Below are 20,336 nucleotides of genomic sequence, written 5' to 3'. Positions count from 1 at the left end.
AGATAAGACTAACGGGGAATATTGAAAGTATACAAAGAAGAGGCGAATGGGTGGTCACAGGTTGGTTTGACTCACAAGAGATCATCACAGAAATAGGTTGTAGAATAATAACTCTACCAGTAACAATAGAAGGCGACTTTATTTAACACATGACAGGTCTTCAGGTGGTTTACATTCATACATGTCTCCATACTCAGTACTGGAGATCACTGTTTAAATTAAAAACAAGTAATGTCATTGTGATTAAATAGACAGAAATGAAACATTTGGAGGTGACTCAGTGAGAAGTTTGCAAAATATTCTAGGACTTACAAAAAAAATTTGCAATACATATCACTTAGCCATTTTCAGGTGTTTCATTTGTGTCTAGTCATCATCACATCATTTGTTTTTTATTTAAACAGTGATCTCCAACAATGAGTTTGGAAACATGTACCTGAATGTAAGCCAACTGAAGGTGGCACAAGCTCAGAACTGCTTGTGTGTTAAATAAAATCACCTTCTGTTGTGACTGGTTGCGGTTTTTATTCTACACCCTGTGAAAGCACAGTCTTGGATTTCAACTGCATCAGTTATGGATAAAAAAACTCAGATGAATACACCACGGCACCATGGGTATCACTCCCATGGAGACCATGTGGACAAGATTTGGCTAATTACAGTGTGTGCATGGGCATTTAAAACATTCATTCTTCTTGCACTCCATATGTGAATAGAACTGAAAGAAATCCTAATATCAAACAATGGAAACTCCATGTAGGAATATCAACAACCCAGGAAAAGACAGATTGCTACTTACTGTAAAGAAAACACGTTAAGTTGCAGACAGGCTCAATTAAAAGACACTTACACAAAGCTTTTGGCCACTGCATTCTGGCCTGAGCTGCAGGAGTTGGCGATCATGTGTGTGTGAGGTGTGCTTGCTTGCGTGTATGAATGGTGTGTGTGTGTGTGTGTGTGTTTTTTTTTTTTTTTTTTTTTTTTCTTGTGCAGATGAAGGCTGTGGCCAAAGGCTTTGAGTAAGTTTCTTTCAATTGTACCTGTCTGCAACTTAACATGTCTTCTTTATGGTAAGTAGCAGTCCATTGTGTCTTACATTGTAGAAATCCTAATATGTGGTACTATGGGAAGCAACTTTTGTGAAACACTTCACAGTATTTCACAGAATATGAACGTAGATTTAGATGTATTCTATATGTGAATGGAACTGAAAGAAATCCTGATATGTGGTGCAATGGAAAGTACCATTGTGAAACACATCACAGTAGTTGCAGACAGGCACAAGTAAAAGATATTCACATCTAGCTTTCTGTCCCAGCCCACATCACTAAAACACACACAAGCAAGCACACCTCACACATGACAAAGGTTCTGGCCGAAAGCTATATGTGAGTGTCTTTTAATTATGCCTGTCTACAACTTGATGTGTCTTCTTTACGGTAAGCAGCAATTTGTCTTTTCCTACATTGTTGATATTCCTACCCAAGTTACCATTGTTTGATTACAGAGTATGAATGTAGATTTAGATGTAAGTAAAACTGTACCTTATTAGCCTCTGTTTCTATAATTTATTGGAATAGTTGGTTGTAAATTCTGATTAACATCAATTCTCACATTAAACAGGCTTTAACTCTCCCAGTATAAGGACAATGACCTGGTTTTACGAAGGTGTTTTCTTCATTTAAGGTGCTCCCTTTTGTAAAGATTTCATACATATATAAACAAGAGCTAATGTTTTCAGACTTTTTAAAAGCGGTCTGCAGAAACCTCTGCATTTAGGTTGCTTTATCCCTCTGGTTCCAGTGTTTTTGTAACCATTGGAACACACATGCCAGTCTAAGACAATCGTAACTGCCTACATCATGTGTATAATGTTTCCCAATCTAAAGTGTTTTTTACTGGTTCTCTTTGTTCCTTAATATCATGCCCACATGTGTGACTCTTCCGTTTATGACAGTATTATGAAAAGGATAGTGTTGTATTACACCAGTCTTAATGTGTATTCTTCCTAAAGGCTACTGTGTAAATCACTTGTTATTTAATGGCAGTGGCTGCCTCATTATGCACGGCAATTTTCTCAGACACATAGTGACTTAACAAACTATAGTTACGTTAAGGGGGTTTAGTCTGTCACAAGTTTGGAGGTATACTAATGAAAAATCATTTGTGGAATATAAGTAATTTAAGGAGTACCATTACAATTCGGAGACTAAATAAAATACCTAGTCATCAACAGGCACATAAACAATCCTGAGATTGTGGGTGGCTATCATGCAAATCCCTCTTCAGAGCTGTTAACACAGGTGGTGTGTACGAAAGTATGCCAATAATCTTGTAGATACAGCCAATGTCCAGAAATGGCGCCAGGTGAACAAATGTTCTGGACACTGGGAGACTGTGGTGATCCTCTATCATCACAGGCACAATGAAAGAAAATGTAGATCAAATAGCTAAAAAGACACTCATATATCTCCAAAAATGAAAAATACCTTGCTGGTAGACGCTTAAAAAATGATGAAGACTTCCCCCATATTGTTGCAACCTGATAAAGCGGAGAGAAATCCACACTGCAAGAGGAGGGAACATTATACTGGTTTTGAGACAGGAGAGCTGATTTAATGTTCTCACTGATGTGGAGAAGCAGACGAAAATGTGTGGTAAACTGTGTGTATTTTGATTACAGGGGATTATTAATAAATAGCTTTTTATGAGAAAGTAGATTTACTTCTCGAAGGACTTTATACAAAAGGTTATGTTATGAATAATGTAATAAACATATACAGATGCCTTTAACTTAGTGACCAGAGTAACAGAATTTAATAGTATACAAAATAAAGGTAAAGCAACCACTCTCTTACCACTGACTTTTTTGCACATAGAAACATGTAACAGAAAACCATACTCTCACTAATTTTTGGGCTCTTGCTCTTTTTCATCAAAAGTGCACACACCACAGCCACACAGACACCCAAGAGCCTGAAAGCTAGTGTGAATACTATTTTCTGTTTTGTATTTCTGTGCCAGATATCACTCGGCTATAGGTCATTGGACACCTATCCTTTGTTTTACACATTATTCCATCCAGGTATTTCCATTGTTGTTATAAAATTTAATTGTAGTTAGAATTCATAAAAAAGTAGTCATGTAATTTTCTTCTGATAACTAATGTTGCTTTGTCTGATACACATACTAAAATACAATTTTTTGTTTTCTTCCACAGGCATCCACTCGTCACTATGCGAGGTCAAGCGACAGTATCACAGTGAGGAGGAATTTGATAATGGCGAAGGGCATTGGGCTGTTCCTGACAGTGTAGCTTTGGAGGCTGCAGACATGTTGAATACCAGTAACAGACAACCAGGAGATTTTGTTAATGCAACTGAACTTGTTGAAAGTCCCCATGTAGTTGACCTTGGTGGAAAAACACATGAAGAAAGTGGAAATACGACGACCTCACCAATGGAAGAGACATGTAAAGTACCAATAGACTGGCTAAAAGGCTTTCAAGAAATAATTAAGGATTACAGATTCTCGGATGACTGGTTAAAGAATCCAAGGGGTGTGCCCCTGATAGACTGCAGTGCTTTAGTGATCAACACAGAAACAAAGCTTCAATGCCCTCTGCCATCAGTCAATAAAACAAATGAAACAAATGTCTCAAGTTTTACCATCAGTCTAACAGATGTGGACATAAACTTTTCAGATGATGTAAATTTCCCTCTTTGTCCACTATTAGAGAAACTTCTCAATCCAACATTCAATTGCTCTGATAGGATAGAGGGCAATCTGAGAATCACAGTGTGCCATATTCCAAAGCAATGGCTAAAAGACCAAACTATTATAACAAAACTCAACTGCACAAACAATGGAAATACAACAACTGGAACAGAAACATGTATAATTTCCAAGGAAATCGTCCAGAAAAATATGACCCATATGATGGACTGTGAATCCTCAGATGACAATGGGATAGAGTGTTTAGTCCCCAAAGGATGGCTGAAATATAATGTATTTTCCATTTTGTCTTGCACTGAGCATGAAAATGATACTTTAAGGAATTGCCTATTTCCAAACAATTTAATAACTACTGATACCCCAACGGAAAACTGTGCAACTACAAAAGATGGCAATTCAACAGACTGTCCTATTTACACTGGTATAAACTGTACAAAAAATAGTAATACCACAAAATTACAGTGTTGGACGCCACACGAATGGCTGGCAGAAGTGGACAATGCAGCAAAATTAAATTGCACAAATGCTAACAACAACAGTACACAGAAAGTTTGTAGTATTCCAAAAGAATGGCTACGAGGTCAACTGGAAAATTCCAGTGAAAATACCACTGGAAATAACACTAATGAAACAATATGTTACATTCCTAAGCAGCTGTTAAATGACAAGAGTAACATGACTCAGCCAAACTGTTCTTCAGATAATCTTACGATGACTTGCCAGATTCCAAATGAAGCCTTCAACATCACAACAATGTGCCCACTGTTTGAAGAAATTAAAGAAACATCAGATGCACTACGTTGTGTGATACAGTATGAAGGAAATTTCACTACTTTTGTTTGTACCGAATCAGAAGATCAAGCATTACAGAATGAGACAGAAAGCTGTAACACATCAACAGAAGTACTAAACATCAGTTCTACAGATGCTGAGACAGGAACAGAGGACAGTTCTACCACAGAGGATACAAAAAACAACTCCAGCCAAACAACAGAACAATATCATGCAAATGTGGACAATTCTTCTGAAATATCTACGGTAGCAGTGCCATACCTCGTAGACACAACTACAGAAAGTCATTCTAATTCCAACAACGCATCAGTAAAGCTTAACACTGTAAAAGATGAAGATGCATCAAGTGGAGGTGTGAACTACGAAGAAACTGAGCATAATCAAGGCAGTGAAATAGAAATAGCTCAGTCAAGCAATGAACCAAATACTAAAATTTCTCCAGCTGCACCTGGGCAGGCAGAGTCAAAGTCAGATTCAGTACATGAGAACGAGGTTGTACAGTATGAGGCAGCTGCTGCATTGTCACAGCTACACACTGCACACACACATGCTACAGTAAATGAACAAACAGTTACATTTTTACGCCCCACAGAATCTGCAGCCATACTTGTTGGGGTATTCATCGCATTTGCTGTGCTAGGGTATGCTGGACTGCTGATATGGAGAAGAATGCTTGAGTGAGTATAATTGTTTACACTGCTATCACTACATCTCACTTAATCAGCATATAATATGTTCTCACAGATAGGAAATGGATACTCAAAGGTCATTGCAAAACTGCACTATTAACTTCCAATGATTTAGTTACAGCAATGGTAAATGCTTCCAGTTTTTTGTATTTGTGAATGTATTTCTGCAAATCAATACTTAGATGTTACTGAAGATAATTTGCTAAGTTTTAAACCTTTCTTAGTAATTTGACAAGCAGCACACTCCAAGCTTATGACATTTAACAATTTATACTATGAGGATAAGAATGCTATCACACCTAAGGATACTGAAAGTTTGTAAATATTTTTAATTTTTACAGTGTACTGATGCTCGAAGTCAGACCTCATACTTTAAATTCTACTGACTATGAATCCAGAGGCTGATTGTGAACACATTTTAATTCAACAATTTCTTGTTAAATTCAATTTTACAGTTTTTGTGGATCATTTCTGCAACATTAGGTCGTCTAATGAAGTCATTACAAGCTGCTGTTATATATTTCACACTGTCAAATGTTTGTAATGTAGTTTGTTTGCCATGTTAATTCACCACAATATTAAATCATCTTAACACGCTACACTTCTCTACATCTACACCTACATTTACAACTCAGTGTAGTATGTGTTGGAACTGTTTAAGAGAAAGGTTGAAAGATTAACTGGTTTTATACCATACATTAGTTATGTTGTGTCTGCAACACAAACAGGACTCAAAATATGGAGTGAATGTTCCAAACAATGAACTGCTGTAGAGTAGCCTTCATAATGTTTTTGGTAATTGTATAAGTGGCAGCTGTTAAAACAGGCATAACAGGAATGATTGAGACATACAGAAATAGGAGGTACTTGCAATTGTGCAAAGAACTGCAAAAAGGGAATATTGCCATATTTATCCCTTGCAGATATCAACACTGCATCTACCCTCTCCAGGACAGAGTGCATTCCAATCAACATCGTAGAATTCCACCTCAACTGGGTATCAATAGTGACTTAAAATAATAACAATTACAGCCATCATATGCATGTAATCCAACTAGGTGAAAATTGCGATATTGCTACTATCCTTTAATTTTTGTCCACAAAGAAATTATTATTGCAGATACACCTGCAGAATCCATATCAACAAGTACTGAAAATAGCAGGATCTGTGCTGAGCTCCAGCTGTGATTTAACTAAAAAGGAAGTAAGAATATGGTATAATGTATCAGGATCTTGATACAGTCAGGGTAGTAAACAGGACCTGTTCTTTTCAAAGAAACCAGCCCAGCATTTACCAATAGTGGTACGGAGATCACACGAGACACCTACATGTCGACTGGTCAGATAGGGATTTGGAACATGTTCCTCATGAAAGCCAGACAAGCGCTTTGAACTCCTTGGTTAAAGCTGGTTCATCTACATCTAAATACACACTCTGCAAGCCACCCTACAGTGCATCATATACCACTATGACTCATTCCCCTTCCTGTTTCACTCACAGATGGTGCAAGCGAGAAACAGTTGTCTATATGCCACCATACAAGCCCTAATTTGTCTTACATCTACGTCAACATCTATACTCTGCAAACCACAGTGAAGCGCATGGTAGGGAGGGTATCTCATTGTACCTGTTATTAGGGTTTCTATCCATTCCATTCCCGTATGGAGTATGGGAAGAATAGTTGTTTGAATGCCTCCGAGCATGCAGTAATTATTCTAATCTCATCTCAACAATCCCTATGTGAAAGATACATAGGGGTTGTTGTACATTCCTTGAGTCATCATTTAAAACCCATTCCTGAAACTTTGTTAACAGACTTTCTCACGATAGTTTACATCTATCTTCAAGGGTCTTCCAGTTCTTTTCCTTCAGTATCTGACACTCTGCCATGAATGAAACAAATCTGCAACCATTCATGCTGCCCTTCTCTGTATAGCTTCAATATCCCCTGTTAGTCCTACGCGTTACAGGCCTCACACACTTGAGCAACATTCTAGAACCAGTCAGTTGTAAGCAATTTCCTTTGTAGACTGATTGCACTTCCCCACTATTCTACCAGTAATCTGAAATCTAACACCTGCTTTACCCATGACTGAGCCTATGCAAACATTCCATTTCATATCCCTACAAAGTGTTCCGTCCAGGTATTTGTACGAGTTGGCTGATCCCAACAGTGACTCATTGACATTATAGTCATAGAATACTATGCTTTTTTTTGTGTGTGAAGTGCACAGTTTTACATTTCTGAACATTTAAAGCAAGTTACCCATCTTCACACCACTTGGAAATCATCAGATCTGACTGAATATTGTCGGCCGTTGTGGCCGAGCGGTTCTAGGCGCTCCAGTCCGGAACCATGCTGCTGCTACGGTCGCAGGGTTGAATCCTGCCTCGGGCATGGATGTGTGTGATGTCCTTAGGTTAGTTAGGTTTAAGTAGTTCTAAGTCTAGGGGAATTATGACCTCAGATGTTAAGTCCCATAGTTCTCAGAGCCATTTTGACTGAATATTTATGTGGCTTCTTTCAGATTAAATTTATAGGTAACTGCATTATCTGCAAAGCATCCGAGGTTATATTAATATTGCCCACAAGGTCATTAACATACAACAGGAACAGCAAAGGTCCCAATACACTTCCCTAGAGTAAACCTGTCGATGACTCTCCATCCAAGATAACATGCTACATACTCTCTACGAAAAAGTCCTCAGTTCAGTCACGAATTTCACTTGGTACCCCATACGATCATACTTTTGATAATAAGTGTAGGTGTGGTAGTGAGTCAAACGCTTTTCAGAAATCAAAAAAAGAATGCATGTACCTGACTGCCTTGGTCCAAAGCTTTCAGTACGTCATGTGAGAAAAATGTAAGTTGGGTTTCACATGTTCATTGTTTTCCGAATCCATGCTGGTTGGCTTTGAGGAGGTAATTCTGTTCTTGGACGCTAGTTTTGTAGATACTTCTACTACCCTTCTTGTAGACGGGCATGAACTATGCTTTTTTCCAAGAACTGGGCATGGTTTTTTGTTCAAGGGTCTACTACAGATTATAGTTAAAAAAGGGGTTAACTCAGTCACACAGTCAGTATACAATCTGACAGGGATTCTATCTGGCCCCGGAGCTCTTTTCAGTTTTAAGGATTTCAGCTGCTTCTCAAAATAACTGCCACTAATACTTATTTCATTCATATTTTCAGAGTACGAGGATTAAATTGGAGCAGTTCTCCTGGGTTTCCCCTTGTAAAGGAATATTTGAAAATGGAGTTAAGCATGTCAGCTTTTGCTTTGCTACCCACAATTTCAGTTCCTGTCTCATTCACTAGGGCCTGGACGCTATCTTTGGTGCCACTAACAGTCCTTACATACCACCACAATTTCTTTGGGTTTTGTGAAAGCTTATTTGACAATATTCCAGTTGGCGGCAGTAAAATCATTTTGCAGTCAGCCACAAATGCTGGTTCTCTAAATATTCTCAGTAGTGTTTTTTCATGAAAAGCATGTCATCTTCCTTCCAGGGATTCTTATGTGAGTTCACGAAGCATCTGCTAGAAGTCATTGTAACATATCCACTGGAAACTTCATGTTCTAGGAACTCTGAAGTAATCTCTGTTATATGTATTTTGCCCTTCATAGATGTAGGAACAAATGGAAATTTTACAACAAAATAAGTACTGAGACTGAACACTATATTTCAGAGAAAAGATGTCTTATGGGCTGACATACAAAGAATGAAATATAAAAATGCAGTATTAAGATTCAAACTGAGCTTTAATAAGAATGTGGTTGCTCAAGAGAGTAATACATTCATAACAGATTATTATGCCAAACTCTGGTGCCACTCATGGAATATCAAACACAAGCTCAATAGGATTAAGGTAAAAAACTCTAATTATTGTGGTCCTTAAGGAACTGGAAACGTAGATGTACTCTGCAAGGACAAACATTATTTTGTGGTCAATGATATATTTACACACTGGAGCAGTCATTATCTTGTTTCAGAGCACACAGATCTCTTTTACCGGAGATGGCACCCAAACAGATCAGAGTTGCAGCTTCATTCAGTGATATCTCATTTGACATGCCTGGTTTTCCCAGATTAGTATACATCATGGCCGATTGTCTACAGGAAACTGGGAAAACACAGTCAGTTCACAAACGAGACTCCTTACAAATCAGTTGTGCGTCGTCACATCTTAGAATATTGTTCAGTTGTGTGAGACTGATAACAGATAGGCCTAACAGGGGATACTGAACTTATACAAAGGTTTGTTGGATTCATGGGAGAATGTTGAAAAACTTGAATTGTTAGACTCTTGAAGACAGCTGCAAATTGTGCTGCAAAAGCTGCTTACAAAAATTCAGAAACCATTATTAAGATAAGAGTCTAGAGGTATTCTTCGGAGCCCTATGTATCTCTCCTGTAGGGACCATAAATACAAAATTAGACTACTTACAGTGTGCACAGAGGTATTTAAACAGTTATTCTTCCCAAATTCATATGTAACTGGAACAGAAAGAAACACTGCTGTACGCTCCAAAAAGATTTGAAAAATATGTGGGTAGAGGCAGATAAGCAGAATTGTCACTCCTAATGGCCCAGTTCATATGTGAACGGACCATTGCTAAACACCTTTTTTTTTTTTTTTTTTTTTTTTTGTGAGAGCTGCACTTGCTGTTGGTTATCCCAAAACTAATCACATCCATCTTTAGGCTTTGAGCATGTCTATGAACAACCTTCACTGTTGCCTCCATGAGGCATTTTATATCAACTTGACCTTATTCCACAGCCACCAGACTATTAGAGGGTGGAAATTGTAAAGCTTTGCAGTGTTGATCTACCTCTGAACTGTTTCCAGACTTCCAGAGATACTACAATTTGTCAACCCAACATGACAAGCTAATTATTTAGGATGCTTACACTGACCATATCACAGTAAAATAATATTAACATATCAGTGGTTCGTAAGTAACTCATAATACAATTCATAAGCATTCCATCAAAATAGGTTACTCTACAAGAATTATACTTCATAATTTACAGTAGAGTAGCACTGTCACAACTGCTACATCATGGAATTTCAAAACAAGCAGTAAAATCATTATTTTATATTAAAGTCTCCTTTAGTTCATGGCTTTTATACAAAAAATGAGGGAAAGGCAACCACTCACCTAGAGCGAACCGATGTTTAGAGCACAGGAACACCTAATAGGCAACAGCATTCAGACTAGCTTTCAAGCTCTTGCTCTTTTTCTAGCAAACACACATACAAACAAACAGACACCCAAATACAAACTCTCATGGCAACAAGAGGGTTTTCTTTCATTTGCGTTTATTTCATTTCTAAATATTTAGGTTCTGGATAGGTTTTTCCTTGTTTTCCCATTAGAAGTAGATTACGATGAACAGTGGATTCTAATATAACTCTACCACATTGTTTCTAAACTCTTAGAGCTGAACTTGCCTTTTACTTTTCTTTGGCTCTTGAGTTCCTTGATTTTCATTTCAATTATTCCAAACTTTTTACAAATCTGTTCTTAATACTGATAAGTACAGAAATTACAAAATTTTAGTACTAAGTATTTGTGCAAAGGACTGCCAATTTCAATGGTTACCAGCTTAAAAAAAAAAGGTAGCAGAATACTTTTTCGAAAATAAGAATACTCTGTTACTCAATATCTACATTGCCCTCTTTCAATTTCAGGAAACGTTATGGAAACAGACAGCTCTTAATAAATGAAGATGATGATTTCAGCAATGCAAATAATTTTGAGGTAAGTGTTTTCAAGACAAATACGGAATGATAGTTCTCGTAAAATGTGTGCAGACAGTTATGTTAGAAAGGATTTAGAAGGTACATTGGGACTCAGTAGTGTGACAATGGATATCTGGGGCTTGTGTGGGATCCACTCATCCATTCTGGTGCCCTCTATCCTGGAAATGCTAGGTTGGGACTAGTATGGTACTTCTCCAACTTTGTGGAGAAACATACCTGTAAAAGGGCTATTAATGTCATGGGGCAGCCACTCCCAAAGGCATTTTAAAATTACTGCCAGCCCCCCCCCCCCCCCCACTCCTCCCTCATGGAGGAATGCATATGCCCCCTTTTGTCTGTGTCAGTGTATGTCACTGGTCAAATGTTATGCCATTTTTCAAAGCATTTGCACACTTTGTAAGTGAGGTGGAACGTGGGAACCAAGTCCAGTATCTCCCTCGAAGGATGTGGAAAACCACCTAAAAATCATATCCAGGCTGGCTGGCACACTGGCCCCCGTCATTAATTGGTAAGGTGGATATGATCTGCGGTCAGTGTGTCTCGCCATGTCCCAGAAGTGGCCACTTTTACATGCTCAGCTATCTGCACCAGTCTGTATGGGATAAGGAAAATTAATACTCTGTCAGTAAAAACAAAGTTCTCTGTTCAGTATTTATTAAGTACAGATGTTAAGAGGAGTAGGTAAAGGTATGGTAGATAGAAATAACCAAGAGTGAGGAACAGTACGGTATCTGCAATGGGCACTGGAATGTCTTGAAGTGTTGAAAGATGTGGCATAACTTTCGAAACAATAATTCTGCTTTGCTGTTACAATACTTACCAAAACAAAAGAGAACTCTTTGCCATGGTGGTCAATAGCAGGATTAACCTACGTTTCCACATAAACATTCTGCTTTGAAATTACTCGAAATGGACTTACTAGTATTTTTAGCTTTTTAGTATACTGGTGGTATGAAACTGATTTCTCATTCTTCAAACTTTTGCAGCAGAATTAATCATGTGTTTCTATTAAAAATCTAAGAAAAAAGATATACTGCACAGTAATCAGTTTACAGCAGTTACCAATTTGTAGACCACATGTCTGGAAGACATGTAGTCTATCCAACAGTGCAAAGAATAAAGTTTTAAAGTGCAACTTCTAAACGAACAGCCTATATTGACACACAAAAAAAGCGCTAAGCTCTTAGTTTTAATCAGTTTACTCCTATATGCAAAACCTCTACATAGATACCCACTACAATAAATAGAATAAAAAAGAAACTTTTCATTTAAAAACTATAAGTAACTACTTGAAAACAGAGTTATGAAAAATATAAATGCTTTCTGTCAAAAATAAAATTAAGCTTGACATCCCATGTGCCCTCTTGTGAGGTACATACAAAACACCATTTCAGTTATGAATAGCTGCTTCAATAACTGTCTCTCTCTCTCTAGATGCCAATGTATGAACTGCAAGAGCGTTTTTGGCCACGGGGGGTTGACAGGGGAATCTCAAGGTAAAGTCCAATCTGTTATTAGCTCTTTAGCATCAAAATTTTTGTTAGAAAACATATTGAGCAGTTGTTTATTGAAGCAACTAGATATGAACTGTGATTAATTACTGTTAGAAAATAATTCTAGTTTCATATACTGCAGGTACCAAATTCCAGGTTAACTCCAGGCACTTGTTCTGCTGCTCTCCTGTGGAGAATGAAGCGTAGTAACACATGACAGTTACTTCTCTGAAACAAACTGAGAAATTTCCCTTGTGATCTAGCTTCAAAATTTGTTTGTAGGATTTCTGAACTGAAAAGAGACAATATGAGGAACACTGTCATAACTTGTGTAAATTAGAATATTGATGAGTGCAGATCCCACTCCCCATTCCCACATACACATGAATGTGCACACACTTGGCCCCTATCCCTCACCTTGTTCTCTCTCTGTGTCTTCTTAGCATGTACTGATCTTACCTGCTCCAGATGGACTACAGAAGAGATGATCAGGAAATACGCATGTGCAAGTAGGGGCAGGTCTGAGCTCTCACACGAAAGGAAGGTTATAGTGGCAGATGCCCACACCATAATGTGCTTGGCAGATAGCAATGTAAAAGAAAAATGGGGCACTGCAGATTAAGTATTGTAGATGGAAAATGGTTGGGGAGGGGGGAAGAGCTCATAGTGAGTGAAGCAGCCCTCCAAGAAGCAGCACAGGGATATGTGTGATGTGAGAGAAAAAAATAGTTCAATTAAAGAAAAATATGAAGTTAATGAAAGGAGATGTAGCAAAAGAATCGGATGACTGCAAGAGCAGGAACTTGAAAGTGGGCTCAGGTAGGTGGATGCCAGGTAGACTAGAGATTGAGAAAAAGAGAGAAATCAGCATGACCAGATGTTTGGTGAATGATGGAATAATACTTTGGGAGGTGTAGGAATCAGTTGTGATGAAAAATTGTACCCAGTGCCATGGAAGACACAGCTTTTATGGTTCACAGTGGTACTATGAGGTAAGAAGTTGCCTCTTTGTGGGAGTTTAGTTAGCATTAAGAATGTGAGGTGAGATGGCATTTGAAGATGTAGTTGCAAATGAGATGTGCCTATTAATGCTTCAAAAAGGCCTTCAGCACAATGGCAGAAAAACTGTTTACTACTGTACATACAGCATTCCCCCTCTTCCCTACCCCTCTCAACAAATCCAGCTCACAATCAGTTCGCTTGGTCCTCTAATAAATGTAAATGTCGTGTGACGTGCAGCTTTCTATACTAACCACAGCTGAGGTCACCACTCTCCTTCGATGGCACACAAGATCAGTGTGGATGTGCTGTATGTAGGTGTATGCTTGGTTGACACATAAACTACCATAATCCACATCTATTTTACATGTTTTCTATTGCTCAGTGCTTTCTGCACACTGAATGTTGTCTTCCCTTACACCATTGTTTACATTGTCTTCACTGGACTATATGACAGGATAAACGGTAGTTCTCAGTAATTTTGTAGGTTCTTTACAGTTGATGAACTGCTAAAAAATTGTGAATTCTTGCATAAATTTTCTATTCAGCACCTGTCTTCGTAAAGTTAATAATATGTCAGCACTTTAGAGTAGATAGCTAATCACTCTATGCATTATGATTTATTCTTCAGTCACAACTTTGCTTTTATTATTAATTTTATTTATGCTGTTTATCATAATTACTGTAGTCATTTTCTTAGGTGAAGATAACATGTGATTTGTTTATCTGCATTTATTGTTTACTGTTTTTGTAGTGGTTTAAGTGGTATTCTTGCCTTCAGTTAGCTAAGACATGTGATAACTTTGAAGAGAGGAAAAATATCCTTACTGAGCAAAACAAGTTTACTCAGTATATACAAGCTTTTTTCCTCAAATGAACACTAAACTACTAGCTTGAAAAATAAACTTGTTTTTTATGACCAGCATATTTTCCTCTGTTCAATATAGTTGTGAACTTATACAAGATGAGATTTAATTTCAAGCTTCTGACAACACTAATTACATGTGTTTCATGTTGTTTCAGTTGTGACAACACACAGAAGTCACTTAACAAGAAATAAACCTGTTGATGATGTGATCCTGCATGCAGGTTCTTCAATGTCCCAGCATATCTGTGATACTTACGTGTGAATGTGTGTGTTCTGTGATGAACTGAAATATAGTGCTATTTAAGTTAAAGTCATGTACATATTAAATTACAAATAAAAGTTGCAAAACCCTTTGGCTTTTTCATGTTTAACATAAAGTGTGTACGTACAATTTTCATACAAAATTGTCTTTTATTAGATATTAGAATTTCAAGATTTCTGTTACAATAGTGTGACTTTTATAAAGTCTAAAATTATAGCAAATGCTGATACAAATAGTTTCAATGCCTCAAATAAATGCAAAGTTTTCCCTTTAAACAATGATGTAAATAGTAAATATTCATTTGGAACGTAAAACATATGTTATACATTGATCATCATAATACCATTCTTTTTTCACAGTAACACACATACCAATAAAGAAAATGAATGGCTATGACATTTAGTAAGGCACTTGACAAAAACATCCATACTTGAGGAAATTCCTTTTAGCACCTTGATTTCAAACTAGAAAAAACAGTTGAAACATTGTATTTAGTGAAATACAGTGCAGAATAACAAAAGGAGGAATATGAACATGAGGAATAACAATTTTCTTTCTTAACAATATGGAAAGGGATAGGATAGGGAGAAAGGAGCAGAGATGGAAACAAAGGTTTAATAGAAAGGAGAAAATTATTCAGAACCCAGTGTTATGAGATCTATCAATGTGAAATTATTTTGTCTTAGACACAATTTCTGTAGCTACACCCTATTTGCCGAGTGCTGTCTGCTTCTGTTTCTTTACATTTTCTCTTGTCTGCTTTTCTCCTCTTTCCTCATCTCTCATATACAATTTGTACTCTTTGTGCCTGTGGTTTTCACACTCACTCTCTTTCCCATCTCATCATCCTAATGAACTGCCAACTGTCTCCTCTTATTTTTTTTTTTTTATTATTTTCTCAGAACCAAACATATTCTATTGTTATCTAGAGTCAGACTTTGGTCCCCTTTTAAGAGTCATTTGCTCTTAACTTTAAATTTTTTTACAATTTCTCTCTTCTAGTTACACATTACCATCTCTTGTAGCTCTGTGCTCCCCTTATCATATCTCCCTGTGAACAAATACTTGGAAGTCTCAGTTTCTGGTTATACTTTTCTGCTGTTGCATTTCTCAGTAGCTCTAAACGTGTAACTTTTTACCTGTATTTACTAATGTGTTTCATCCAGACTTATTGATATGGATGTTTTCAAATCTCAAGATTCATCCAACTGCGAAACTGGAAGCCCACAGATCACCATTCACCAGTATTAAAAATAAGAGAGAATAAAAGTGTCAACATATAAGAAAGTAGCTACCTACATGAAGTTCACCTCCAATAATTTTTGTGCCTACTCGTCAACTTCTCTAACATGACACATTACATGTCAAACTGAAGTTCTCTCCACACCACCTCCCAACCTAACCGAATTGGTCAACCAGCTCTCATGTCAGAGGAATCCAACGGTATATTAACTCCATAGGACAAAGCATGATAAAGCAAGGATGCATTAAAACTAGCCTCCAAACTGAGAACTGCTTTGTTTTATAGTATGATCCATGCAAGCATATAAATGTGTTAATAACAGAAGTATATTGCACTGTCTGTGTTCCATAACTGAAATTGGCCACTTTTTACAACAATACCACTGTGTGTGTAGCACTATGATGCATGTTTCTTAATCTACTGAAGCATGCAATATATAGTTATTAACAACAAGTTAGCAATATAGAGGGGAACTTGAAATTGTTCATAATAGATGATGACATAAATTCTGGTTTCACAGCATAAACATAGTTATGAGGGTACAAAAGTGTTCTTAATTGTGTCTATATTGTAGAACTATTTCTGCAAGACATTCTAGTTTGTCCAAAGAAAAATATAAAGAAAACTAATAATAAGAATCCCTGCAGCCTAATCCATTTGTATCCTACACCAATGAACCAGTACCGGTAATTCATACTTTGCGCTTGATGACTAAAGGTCCCACGTTGTCTCCTGTTTCTCTGTTGTAGTACTTGTGCACTCCATCACAGTATGGCCACTAAAAGACAAAAATGTGTTTCAGAACTTCTAACAATTGAAGCAAAAGAACAATACAGCTTATAAATCTTATCAAGTGAATTTAGATTCTAATTACCAAGAAGGGTATATATATAAATATGAATAATTGCAATCTGCATTAAAAAGCCAGCTTATGGCAAAGTTTTGTACAACAAATACTTCTTATGTACTTTATGTTAGGACAGTGCAGTTTTTAAATCAAGCACTCAGCAATTTTACATATTGTGATTATTTACTTTAATGAGAGGTAGTTTAAGTAATGAAACATTGTAGGGCATTCAAAATCACACACAAATTCAGCGAAAATGAATTCCCCTTAAAACAGACGGGAATATTATTAATATCACTTCATACAGTGTTTCCTAGTTATGCACCCTTATGCTACATTTTTCATAAAGGAAATTATGATGGTTGTATTATAGACACCGAAAACTGAAACTGTATCAATCCAAACATTTATCATCGCTCAAGATTTTAACTAATTCAAGCCACCAAGTATTGCACTATCTTCTGATTGGTCAATGGAGTCTGCTACATTTTCTTATAGACTAGTACACACCAAAGCATAAAAAATAAGCTTTATTAATGATTATGCTATCTCTGGCATGCTAATTGAAAAGAAATGTTTAAGAGAATTCTTAATTATATGGGATAAAAACATTAACAACTGAATTTACTGTCACAATAAATATAATGATTACTTGCTATTTACTTCAATACGATTTTCAAAAGAATATTTTTAAGCAGAGAGAGAGAGAGAGAGAGAGAGAGAGAGAGAGAGAGAGAGAGAGAGAGAGCGCTACATGTTCTGCTGGTTATTTTGCCTCGGCACCGCAGCCCAACTGGGCTGTATGAGATCTCACTCAGCAATGATTTCAGTCTTATTTATGTGGCTGTCATTTACTTAACATCTCAACTACTTGCAGTTCATTTCAATCCTTCCATTGTTCAGAGAAGAAATCGGATTTCACTTCACATATGAAAAAAAAAGGGGTACAAGTTTTCTGCTATAACATCAGGTGATGAGCAATAAGCAACTGATTATCTTTACAATACATAAAGCTCAGTAGGCATCACACTAAAAACTGTTTCTCTCTCTGACTGCTCCTACGGGACATTGTATCATCCACAGACAAATCATCAAGCATGACAATATTACATTTATGATACAAGTTCTTTTTACAAGTGTCATGAAGGAGAAGGCCCTTCTGTTCCACAATCTCATCAATCAAAATAAGCAATTTAAACATATGTTGTACAGTATGAAACTCTACAATGAAAATGCCACATTTCTTGTCACATGCCCAGACAACAAAGATATGGCCTCATAAAGGAGAGAATAGCTTAAAGGCAACCTTGATGTCTTCATGTCCCATGATCTAGCTCCCACAACTCCTTTACATGGGCAGTGTGCAAAACATTCACAAGAAAGACCTACTGTCTGGAAATGAATCATACACAATATGAAAGCCAGGACATAGCCAAATGCTATACTAGAAACTTTGGTCTAATAACAAAAAATTCTGCCATTTGAACATTTACATCTGCAAAGAAAATCCAGTGCTCATTTCTTAATACCCCTACCTCCACTGTGTGGATAGACATATCGTGTAATTTCATGACTACTTGCTTGCTGGGTACAAGTTAAAACACAAAGTGCTGTGACATATCAGAAATGGTAAGTACATAGAGCAGTCTTCAAGACCTGTTTGCTCGTATTCTTGTCAAATTGTGTTTTGGTAACTATGGGAAATAAAGTACTAAAACCAAATATCACTGATCAGTATTACTGAATAATGGAGCAGTATTGGTGGTCTTGGAATATCGAATTCCCCATCGTTTTTAGAAATGCAATGTCCCAAGTGTCTAGCTCAAACTACCACTCCGGGCTCAAAGTCTATTAATTCGTGTCGTGCAGCCATAACCACATCATGAACCTTTTCACATGAATCACTTGAGTACAAGTGATAGCTACGCCAATCCACCGCTCTTTTATACACGCGTATGCGACACTGCTGCCATCTGTATATGTGCATATCCCATGACTTTTGTCACCTCAGTGTACTACGACTACTTACACACAAGTATATGGGAAACTAATTATGATGGAAAGATAGGGGACAGTAAAGGAAGAAAATATGTATATGTGAAATATATTCTAGTCATAGTTTATATGAACATGGAAAGGCATTGCAAATATATTATGAAGTCATCCAATAAAACTAAGTCCATGTGGAAAGTTGTGCAGGATCTTATGGGAAAGAAGACAACTCACAAAAATACTGTGATATCACATGATTGCAAAAATGTCACTGACCCTAGGGCAGTTGCAAATAGTTTCAATTCTTATTACACAACTGTTCCTGGAAAATTAGTGAAGGAAAAATTTGGTAATCCACCTAACACAACATGGAAAGAACTTTCATCTACTGAAATAAATAATATATCCACGTTCATCAGTCCAATAGGCCCAACAGAGCTCCTAAATACCATTAATTCACTGAAGAGTAATTATTCAACTGGTATTGATGACATTCCAGATTATATTATAAAAATAACAGCAATACTTTCGCCTTTATTAGGCATATGCAATTCATCCTTACCATGTGGTGTTTTCCCACTGCAACTGAAAATGGCAAAAGTAAGACCCTTTTATAAGAAGGGTGATCATGAATGTATGGGTAACTATAGGCCTGTCTCTCTACTGTCAGGGTTTTCAAAAAATATTGAAAAAGTGTTCCTTTCAAAACTGACTACATTCTTTGATAAGAATAATATTACTTCAGAATTTCAACATGGCTTCAGACCAGCGATCAATTGAAACAGCCACTTTCAATCTGATAAACCATATCTTAAATGCAGTGGACAACCACAGAAATATCTCAAGTTTATTCTTGATCCTAACAAAAGCTTTTGGTGTGATTATCATTCTGTGCTCCTGAGGAAGCTTGAACGGTATGGTGTAAGAGGCATGCCATATTAGTGGATTAAATCATACTTGGAATATCACTCTCAGGTAACTGAAATTAAGTACATGGAAGGAAATTAACTCAAGGTACTTCTTCCAGAATCACATGGACTAAGTCATGGTGTTCTACAGAGCTCCATTTTAGGCCCCTTTCTTTTTTTTGTGCATATTAACGATTTCCCATCACACGTTGGGGATTCTGAAACAGTACTGTTTGCAGACAACACCAGTCTATTGATTGAAAGGAATAAAGAAGAAAATCTTACTGCATCTGCAAAAGATATTATAAAAGGAGTGTCTGAATGGTTTACCAGAAACAGTTGGTTAATCCAAAGAAAACGGTACTAATGAATTTCCACACCAACCAAAATAAAAATGTGGCACAACCTGTAATATGTATAGATAACCAAAACATTAGTGCTGTCAATGAAACTAAATTTCTTGGGATTCATATCCAGGAAAATCTTAAATGGAGCACTCATACCACATCCCTAAGTTCAAAACTTGCAAAAATTAGCTATGTAGTAAGAATTCTTTGCAACAATACTAGTGCAGAAACAGTTAGGGTTGTATACTTTGCTCGTGTACATTCACTACTGAGGTACGGTATCATTTTCTGGGGAAATGTACACCAGGCAATAACAGTTTTCACGAAACAAACGGCAATTATAAGAATGATGAAACAAGTGAGCAGCAGAAAACCATGCAAACCTTTC

General features: G+C 36.9%; 2 protein-coding genes across 3 annotated transcripts in view; one reads left to right on the top strand and one right to left on the bottom strand.

Annotated features, from left to right (window-relative positions):
- LOC126241793 (uncharacterized) overlaps nt 1–14,699 on the top strand; it is a 210,954-nt gene extending 196,255 nt beyond the window's left edge. The window contains exons 2-5 of one of the 2 annotated variants that reach the window (XM_049948036.1): nt 3,221–5,204; nt 10,918–10,987; nt 12,424–12,485; nt 14,505–14,699. In XM_049948036.1, coding sequence (XP_049803993.1) covers nt 3,221–5,204; nt 10,918–10,987; nt 12,424–12,485; nt 14,505–14,541 — 2,153 coding nt within the window. In that variant the 3' untranslated portion in view covers nt 14,542–14,699. The remainder of the gene's footprint in view (nt 1–3,220; nt 5,205–10,917; nt 10,988–12,423; nt 12,486–14,504) is intronic. The other variant, XM_049948037.1, reaches the window with a different exon arrangement.
- A 785-nt stretch (nt 14,700–15,484) lies between these two features.
- Nucleotides 15,485–20,336, bottom strand: part of LOC126241819 (CDGSH iron-sulfur domain-containing protein 2 homolog) — an 85,135-nt gene continuing 80,283 nt past the window's right edge. The window contains exon 4 of the mRNA XM_049948039.1: nt 15,485–16,632. Coding sequence (XP_049803996.1) covers nt 16,546–16,632 — 87 coding nt within the window. The 3' untranslated portion in view covers nt 15,485–16,545. The remainder of the gene's footprint in view (nt 16,633–20,336) is intronic.

This window comes from Schistocerca nitens, chromosome 1, assembly GCF_023898315.1.
Source record: "Schistocerca nitens isolate TAMUIC-IGC-003100 chromosome 1, iqSchNite1.1, whole genome shotgun sequence".
Lineage (NCBI taxonomy): Eukaryota > Metazoa > Arthropoda > Insecta > Orthoptera > Acrididae > Schistocerca > Schistocerca nitens.
The sequence above is the reverse complement of the archived record's forward strand: the minus strand, read 5'-3'. Positions and strand labels throughout refer to the sequence as shown.